This window comes from Tachysurus vachellii, chromosome 20, assembly GCF_030014155.1.
Source record: "Tachysurus vachellii isolate PV-2020 chromosome 20, HZAU_Pvac_v1, whole genome shotgun sequence".
NCBI lineage: Eukaryota > Metazoa > Chordata > Actinopteri > Siluriformes > Bagridae > Tachysurus > Tachysurus vachellii.
The window spans coordinates 16,060,196-16,069,922 of record NC_083479.1 but is presented as its reverse complement, the minus strand read 5'-3'; the positions used below and the strand labels follow the sequence as shown (position 1 = coordinate 16,069,922).

At 35.7% G+C, this 9,727-nt stretch overlaps 1 protein-coding gene across 1 annotated transcript; it reads right to left on the bottom strand.

Moving 5' to 3' along the window:
• Positions 1–1,145: 1,145 nt before the first annotated feature.
• Positions 1,146–9,025, bottom strand: LOC132863449 (coiled-coil domain-containing protein 17-like). The gene is made up of 13 exons (XM_060896257.1): positions 8,921–9,025; positions 8,558–8,680; positions 8,313–8,424; positions 7,938–8,079; positions 7,148–7,261; positions 6,881–7,011; positions 6,674–6,820; positions 6,320–6,456; positions 6,123–6,202; positions 5,796–5,999; positions 4,540–4,762; positions 4,002–4,112; positions 1,146–1,336 (listed from the first exon to the last, which is right to left on the bottom strand). The coding sequence occupies exons 1-13, from the start codon at positions 9,023–9,025 to the stop codon at positions 1,214–1,216; spliced, it is 1,752 nt and encodes a 583-aa protein (XP_060752240.1). The 3' UTR covers positions 1,146–1,213.
• Positions 9,026–9,727: the final 702 nt, after the last annotated feature.

The following is a 9,727-nucleotide window of genomic DNA, read 5'->3' as shown; positions in this document are numbered from 1 at the left end:
ACCTACACATATCGTGGGACAGGTGGCTAAATCTTTAATTTTATGTCACCTGGATTATTGTGCCCCTGTATGGTCATCTACATCTAAAGGTCAACTAAAGAAATTACAAACTGCCCAAAACAGAGCCCATAAGAACAAATACTATCAGTATGCACCGTCGACTCTCATGGTTAACGGTGGAGAAAAGGCTGGTTTTCAATACAACTAAATTTTTCAGTAAAACTATATTTTTTTCTCAACCAGTGTTCTTATATAACCAAATTGTTAGGTGTGATCAGGTTCATTCTCATTTGACTAGGTCAGCTGATGATGGCCAGCTAATATTACCACGTCCAAATTCAAATGCTTTAAAGAGAACAGTTATTTATCGTGCCATCAATTACTGGAATAATTGCCCATTGAATATACGTAAAATGAATGGCAAAGTCTCTTTCAGGTATCATCTGAGAATGCACTATTTAAATTGTGAGTAGGGAAGGTAGGAATGTAATAATGAATGTAATACTGTAATAATTTATTTTGAATAATTTCTGATGATGGTTATAATGATGTCTACAATGTTTTACTGCTGTTAGATTATTATATGTGATTTATTTATTTTGTGGACCCCAGGAAGACTAGCTTCTCACTTTGGTGACAGCTAATGGGGATCCTTTTAACAATAAACAATAAACAATAGATAGATAGATAGATGATAGATAGATAGATAGATAGATGATAGATAGATAGATAGATGATAGATAGATAGATAGATAGATAGATAGATAGATAGATAGATAGATAGATAGATAGATAGATAATGTAACGTACAATGAAACGTAATAATGTTTTTTTTTTCTTCATATTTGCAGTTAATAGACTGGTATGTGAAATGTAAGTGTTTTTTATAGGCTGAAAAAAGTCCACCTCTGGTCACTTATCGAGCAGTGTCTCTCCTGGTTGATCTGAAGACATCAATAGCAATGGGTCAGTAGATAGACAGAGATATTTTTTATATATTTTTTATTTCTCTGAGATATTTTGGTGAATACAATAACAGAGTAACACTAAGATGATTTTCACTATTTTATATTTATATTTTATTTTATTAAAACCATGTTTTACAACACATTAGGTTTGCCATATATTATTGATCAGCTACAGACAAAGTGTTGCACATTTCACATTAGAATGGTTTTTCAGCTTACAAAAGTTCATTTAAAGTCACTTCAGGTTATGAAGCAGTGTTTACAAGGTGTTGACTGAAGGTTGAATCATGGACCCGTTCACGCTGATCATCTGGAGATTTGATGGATTCATGAGACTCCTGTACGCCTAATGGGTGTCTAGGAGTTTGCTAAAAGAGGAAACACATACTTAGAGGTACATTTAGTGTACTACACTTTGAATTTTCGAGTAAACCTTAGGCTTGTATTAAGCTCTAGATCATCATAGAAGTGGTTGTCTGGACGTGCTCCGTCTTCTTCTTCTTCTTCTTCTACTTTCGTCTTTTCCTGTTAGGGGTCGCCACAGCGAATCATCAGTTTCCACATAACTCTATCCTTGGCATCCTCTACTCTCACACCAATTACCTTCTGTCCCCATTTACCACATTTACACATCTCCTCGTTGGCCTTCCTCTTGACCTCTTACCTGGGAGCTCCATCTCCAATATCCTTCTACCAATATAACCAACTCCCTCCTCTGTACATGTCCAAACCTCAATCTATCCTCTCTGACCTTGTCCTGAAAACAGCCAACCTGAGCTGTCCCTCTAATGTGCTCCTTCCTAATCCTTCCTCATCAATCCTAAAGAGAACCTCAATATCCTCATCTCTGCTACCTCCATCTCTGCCTCATGTCTTTTCCTCATCGCTACAGTCTCTAACCCATACAGCAGAGCTGCTCTCACTACTGTCTTGTCATAGACCTTTCCTTTGATTCTTGCTGACACTTTTGTGACCTGACACTTTTGTCCAGTGTTGTAATGTAACGGAGTACAAATACTTCGTTACTGTACTTAAGTAGAAATTTCACGTATCTGTACTTTACTTCGCTATTTAAATTTGTCAACTTTCACTTTTACTCCACTACATTTTCTAGATAAAATGTATACTTTTACTCCGTTATATTTCCAATAAGCATCTTCGTTACAAAATAAAATCAGAAGAAATGTGTGCGACTGCAATAAGGGAAGTTTGGCGAATCACTGCTCCTAGATTGCATATGTATATGTATATGACCAGGGGCGTCACTAGGCCCTTTTTAGCCCCCCTAAACTTCTGCCCAGCCCCACTAAAAAACTATTTGATTAATTATTTTCTGATCGCTTCAGTCCCCTTTAAAAACGCATTTGAAGCGGCGACAAGCTGCGTCATGTTTCGGCTCCTCCACTGAACTGAGTCTGCGTGGATTCATCGCGTTTTTCAATCCGCAGGGACGGCTTTTATGTTATTTTCTGGTTAAAAGTTGGTTGAAAGTTTATTTTATTTTGTCAAAAAAGTTCCTTATTTGAGGTTTTTATGTGAGCATAGAAATGCAAACAGTAAAATGTTGTGTTTGTACTGGAAACGTGTGTACGTGTGTTTGTACAGTGAGTAATGAATCAGGAAGTCTTCATTGTAAAAAAAAAATACATTCACAACTCAAAATTTTCTAGTGACTGGTCACATCTAAATGTTTCATTTCATTAAATGTTTTACCGTGAAATACAGGGAATACAATGGAATAGTGGATTGCAATAAGGTTAGTAGTATACAACCCTACCCTGGGGGCTGAGCCCCCCTAAAATGAAAATTCTAGAATCGCCCCTGTATATGACTACATAGTAAGTCAAAAGTTAATTTTATTATTAAATGGCAAAAGTGGACACCAAAATTTTATGCATGATGCCAGTCTTGAATCAAATCAGTTCATGTATGTGTGCATTCTCTACAAACAGTGTGTCCAATGAATGCAGCGGAGCGCATGCTCTACGGAGAAGCACAGGCACGCGCAGCGTGCACGCGCAGTCAGAGCTGGAGGTTTTTTTATGAAGTTAATCGGCGGAAAGCCGCAAAGACGGCAACCAAAAGCAGTGAAATGTCACTATTCTTATTACCAGAGTTGATAGCACAAACAAAATATTAATGCAAACAATCCATTCAATACTAAATAAAAATGACATTTATTGATTTGGTCTTTGTCTTGTGAATATATTTTTTTTATTAATGACTGCATTCATTGGACACACTGTTTGTAGAGAATGCACACATACATGAACTGATTTGATTCAAGACTGGCATCATGCATAAAATTTTGGTGTCCACTTTTGCCATTTAATAATAGCATAACATTTGGCTTACTATGTAGTCATATAATATATAATATAAAAACCGCCCCTGCTCTTATGCCTACTGAAAATCACTGAAATTTTACTTTTTACTTTTACTTCAAATATTTAAGTACATTGAATATCAGAAAATGACTTGTTGATACTTAAGTACAGTATATATCAGATACTTTAAGACTTTTACTTGAGTAATATTCTGAAAGGCAACTTTCACTTCTAAGAAAAGTCTTTTTCTTGTACGAAACTTGTACTTTTACTTGTAAGTATTGCTTTTGTACTTTATACAACACTGCTTTTGTCCACCAACTCTAACGGATGGTTGACCCCAAATACTTGAATTCCTGCACCTTCTTGACCTCAGCCCCCTGTAACCTCACTGTTCTACTTCTGGAATGTACTGGATATGCTCTGACTTTACCACTAATAATTTTTACTAATGATAATTGTCTGTAAAGAATGTAATGAAGTCCCCTTTGACAACTATGGCTCACAAGGGTTTGGCACAGCAAAAGGATTTGTAATATTATACTAATTTCTGGTAAATTGATGGAGATTTTGTTTACTGGGATACCATAGTTGGACAACTCTGCCCTCTTCAGGACATTTTGAGAAATGCATAAAGCGCTTAAGAGAAATATTGTATTTGTTTTCTAGAAGCTATATACATGCCATTGAGAGGTGAGACACTTACCACAGGAGGGAATTGGTAGATCCCAGCATTGTTGATGCTAATTGGAACAGAGCTCTGAATCTCAGCAAATCTTGTGTTAACGATTCTTAGGTATAGTTCTGCATTGTCCAACTACATTGAAAACAAGTACAATCTTAATTACACTTAAATTATGTCCAAGACATATATAAAAAGGTGGAATTAAATAAAAGGATGTGAGGGAGAATACTAAGATTGTATGAGTCATTAACTGTAACCCTAATATAGAATAAAAACCTAGCTTAAATAAAAGAGGCGCTAGATATATTATATCAATAGGTATTTAAAATATACTACCTAAAAATACATATCCCAAATTCATCACTTAACTGATATTGTTATCATTGATACTGCTATTATTTAACATACCAATTTAGGTTTGGTTGTAATTATGCATAATCCTCTAACATGTCTCATCTTCCAAGAATGATACAACAGGTGATTATGTCATTAGTGCATTATATATAAGTGGACTAACAATTAAAAAATAAGAGCACAGAGTGTTTGTGTCTGAATAAACCTGGGGAACAAAATTGACTTCTGCCGTTGTCATTGATGGTTTGGCTGGAAGCAGACGGATGGGTACTTTCCATCTCCCAGTGATCAAACGATCGTGATGGTCAAAGAGATGGAGTTTCATCCAGCCTCGTGGTGCTAAGTGCGTCACTTCATATCCGTAGATATCATAACCTCCTGATGCCTGCAGCTGCATCACTAGAGAGATTGACGTAGCAGGCTGGACCCTGGTCAAGGTTAGACAATTTAACCATGCAGTTTGACTTGATCGACAAGACATTTGTCACACACTAAATACTGATTGTTAGTGGTGTCTTCTCATGATGACTGTAAAGCCATGTTCATATACATGCATGCATAAGTATATACAGAACATGCATACATACATACATCTACTGTATATTAGGACTTGTTAGGTAGGTCAAAAGAACATTCAAGAGCAACAATCAGCACCAATAAGTTCCTCTAAGCAGCTGATGGAGGATCTGAAAATGAAGTTAATTGGTACCTACAACACAGCGGTTAAGGGTTAGGGTGAAAGTCAAGGCAAGATCTGGAAGACTAAGAAAATGCCTGCATGCTAGCCAGAAAGGCAAAGCAAACTGACACTAAGGGCCTGAAAGAAAGTTTAGCTGACACAAAAGCAAAGGACACACTGTCAACTGTTAAGCATGGATGAGGAAATTTTATGCTTTGGGGTCGTGTGGCAGCTAGTGGCAAGAGGAAACATTGCACAGGTAAATGAAAGAATGTACTACTTTAAATATCAGCAAATTCTGGAAGCAAACGTAACACAGTTAATCAAGAAAGAAAGTTTCTGCAACTCAAAAAGTGTTTGCAGGCTGTGAAATGTGCTAAAGATGACAAGTTCTGACTTAGTATGGGGTCTAAAGATATGCAACAATTACTATTCTTTTATAATTCTCTATATAAATAAAATTTACTTTATTGATACAGAAATTATATAATAGTATATAATTATACAATTATATATTTATATAATAGCCACCTTTTCTCACCTTTTATATATATATATATATATATATATATATATATATATATATATATATATATATATATATATATATACCCCTAGTGAAATAACAGGGACTTATTGATGAGACAATTTTAGTTTTCAATGAAAACTCTCAAAAATGAGCTAGGCCATACTAAAACCTTTATAAGACCAGCACTCGCCTGTGGACTGTTGATACCCCTGCACTAAGTGTTTAAATCCAAAGATATAAGCCATGTGTTTACCCTGGTACTGCCTGCTTACTGGCTAGGATAGCCTTTCCTTCTGCATTGTGCTGAGGAGAGCTGACAGGATCACAGTAAACTGGGGGTAATATGGAAGGGCTTCCCAAACATACATCCCCACTGTAGATCCCCACCATCAGCCGACAAACTCTGTATGACTTGCACAATCCCAAGATGAAATCATAAAACACCACAAAACCTGTCCTGCAACAGAAACACAGAGAAGCCAGAACTGTAATACATTCATTTTAATGTTCCAGTAAATTAGAAAGAAATTCTAATGAAATACTAGAAGAGATACTAATGTTTGATGGACAGTAGACTAACATTGGGTCATAGGGACTGGGATACAATCCATCTGATTGATTCATGAGGTGTTTGGTTAAAGTTGGTGATCTGGGTTCTTCCTGTGAAGGTGAAGATGAAGAAGACAAGAAAATGTGACAGTAAAAAGAGTAAAACTGCATACAATTAAATGCTAAACATACATAAATCATGTGTGTTTATTTCTAATTAGCCTTTACCAGAGGGGGAAAGGTCACTAAAGACGGTGTCATTTTTCTACTCATAATTTGCTTTCTCAGATGATTAATCTCAATTTCGTTGTTTAACAGCTCAATGTTCATCTTCGCAGCTCTCATCTCCTGCTCAGCAGGTCGAACTAAAAAAAATTATGAAAATTATTTACATACTTACTGAATTTATTATCATCATTTTAAAGAATCAACATAGGGCTGGGCATTATGATAATATCAATACTGTGATTAATTATACCACAATGAACTATCCTGAGATATTAGGCTATGTATAGACTTTCATAACTAGTACAAACTCTCATCAGACAGCCTCAATTTTCTACCAAATATTTCAAACATTACAGTTTGAAGTTGTTCTTGACGTTCTCTTTCTTAACTCCATTTTCATCAATTCCTCTTCCAAGTGCTGATTTTCCAGCTCTACAGACACAAGTTCTCTGCTCAAATATTTGTCCCTTTGACCTGCATAACAGCACAAACACTTATTATCTTAAATGACACAGTAGCATAATAGCAACACTATAAATGTGCAGGAGTATTCGCTCTGACGTTTAGTCTTGAGCAGAGTTTTTTCCCCAGCCTGCATTTCTAATTTAATAGCCACGTCTAACAAATGCTGCAGGTGAGCCAGGATTTGAGGATCATTTCCTCCACTCTGGAGATAGGAGAGATGAAGGGTACTGTGGAAAAGAATGATAAAATTACACGAATGTTTTTGGTAGATAAAGTTCCAGTTTGCTTCATAATTTAGTTCCACAGTAATGTGAATCACATCAGTATGGCTGAAACATGACTTTATGAGGAATCTTCAAATACCTGATTTCTGTAGAAAGCACTCCACAGCTATAAACAGGGATGTATTTTTCTATTACTCTCTCCTCACTTTGAGCTATGTGATGGTGTGGGTCATGACTTGAATGAATGTCCTGCCTATGAAAAAATATGTAGGTGTGTTACTAATGTCACTGTTTTATTTATATAACCAAGACAATACAATATAACACAATGTGTGTGTGTGTGTATATATATATATATATATATATATATATATATATATATATATATATATATATATATATATATATATATATATATATTGCATATCACCTCTAATTCCTATAATTTTCTTTTTTTTTCCTTTTTAACTTAGTTCTTAAATGTAGTTATTTATGTATTTATTTATTATTTATTATTTATTTAAATGTAGTATTTATATTCTAAGTCTAGTAGCAGTGGGCAGGACAAATCCTTTCAGGACATTCTGAGAAGCCTTAGGCCTATTCCAGTGCAGAAGGGAGTCAACACATTGCTGGACACTTTAGAGATGCCAATCAACACATGGCTTTCAGGAGGAGGAAACAAGAGTAGAAAGAGGAAGCACCTAAAGCACAGGGAGAACATGCAAACTCCAAGCATTTAGGGCAGAGGCAGGAATCAAACCCCCAACCACACAGGCATGGGGCGAACGTGCTATCCACTAAATCTTTTTTTGATAGAAAAATTTGAGTGAAATGATAGTTCACCTTCTAGGCAGTACTCAGCTCTAATTGTTATTGGCTCCTTCTTTGAGCAAGGACGAGTTCCCTGATCATTTGATGGAACTAACCCATGCTGCTGCAGATGATCCATTAGAGTTTTCAGTAACGTCGTGTTTCTCTGCTCCTGTTCTTTCAGCTCTAACAGCATTCCTTTGAGTTCAGCCACTTTCCCATTTTGAGCAGCTAACTCTTGCAGCTTGTAATCAAACTCTGTAATCAGATGCAGAAATAAATGTTGCTACTTTGAAATAAAAGACAGCTTTCCATGTTGGCACATTCCCTGTTACACCCAATAAACATGCTTTATGAGGCTTTAAAAAGTAGGGCTTATAATTCAGAATAAACACACACTTTACCCTTTGTCAGGACTGGGTTTTAGTAGCCCTCTTTTGTTTTTTTTCCCCTCCTTAGTAGTTATTTAACAGGAAGGAGATCTGTAATACCTTGTCTTTGCATGTCCAGTTGTTTGGGTCCATCAGATAGTACTGCATTGCATTCATGAACTTCAGCCAGGTCTTGACTAAGGTGAACTTCTGATCTGTCTGCGGGATCTGTCTGTTAAAATATACACAGTGACTTACTCATAACTCATATAATAAATTCACTGAAATTACGATGAAGGTTAAGAAAACACAATTAAAAACGACAGGTTGTGAAACATTGTTGGGACTGTGTGTGTAATACTCACTGGTTTGTTGTAAGGTTCAGGTTTAGGATCGTGATGAGATAACTGCACGGTCTGAAATGCCTGAATTTCGGGCAAATGTCGGTGTAGCTGATGCCTTCTGATCTTTTCTCTTATCTTCTGACTCTGTATAAAGATTTTCTTATCATTGTCACAGCAACACTGGAACTTTTTTTTTTTTATCTATAATTGTGTCTATTGTTTAATGTATAAACACTGACAGATGTTAGTCTGTCTTTGACTATCCTTTTATTTCAAATTGAACACAATGCAATATCTTAGACAAGCATACCATAGAAACTATGCCTAAAAACATCATAAAGTAATGTTCTAGATATAAGGTTTCTAGCTTTGACAGAGTTGTACCTTTTGTTGAGAAACTGCTCCAATACAAAACATCTCCTTGTGTTTCATCAGAAAATACATGGATCTGAAAGTCATATTACACTTTACACAAATTAATGAATCCATGATGAAGGTAAATGGGAATAAGAATAAAAAAAAATGTGTTGTGGAAATGTGTTCAGTAACAACCCCTGGCAACCAGAAGCCGGGTTGCCATATTCAGCATATTCACTCAGAATAGTTTTTATTCTCTCTAAATGAAATAAAAACAAAGAAAAATACAACTTGTACAGTTTCAGATAAAAAGGAAAGTGCAAAGTCCTCCAATGTTAAGACTTCCTATAATTTTACCTCTGAATGAGAAATCTTAAAAGAAAGCTTCTGATCCAAATTATAGCATAATTCAGCAGTGATGTATTTATAAATACATGGAATGTTTATAAATAGATGTATTTCTTTGGGGTTGTGGGTAAAGTGTGGGATATATGTGTTTAGTTAGATGTACAACTTGATAAAGAATTATAATAAATAAAATCCGTATGTAATGTGAAGGACGTTGACACTATCTGGCAACCCAACATCATAACAGTCAAGTGGAATGTAGTATTGTATTTTGTAACAAAAAATGGCTTCTGTGGATATTAACCGATTGAATGTAGACTGACGGAGTAGAAAAAAAAGGACACCAGAGTTGCAGAAAAATAAAACTAAGCCCTATTTATCCTCCTTTGTTGAATGGCGGAGGAATACCGTGTCGGTTTTTGACGGCTCTAACCCACTTTCACTCGCCCCACCCCTGTTCCGTTCACTTCTATTATGAAGTCAGTA

Excerpts from the sequence above, each read along its gene's own strand:
- LOC132863449 (XM_060896257.1), bottom strand. The coding sequence starts at position 9,025 with ATGGATTCATTAATTTGTGTAAAGTGTAATATGACTTTCAGATCCATG. Across the intron at positions 8,681-8,920 it reads GAGCAGTTTCTCAACAAAAG|AGTCAGAAGATAAGAGAAAA; the intron begins GTACAACTCTGT and ends ATCTTTATACAG. Across the intron at positions 6,000-6,122 it reads CCCAGTCCCTATGACCCAAT|GACAGGTTTTGTGGTGTTTT; the intron begins GTTAGTCTACTG and ends TTTCTGTTGCAG.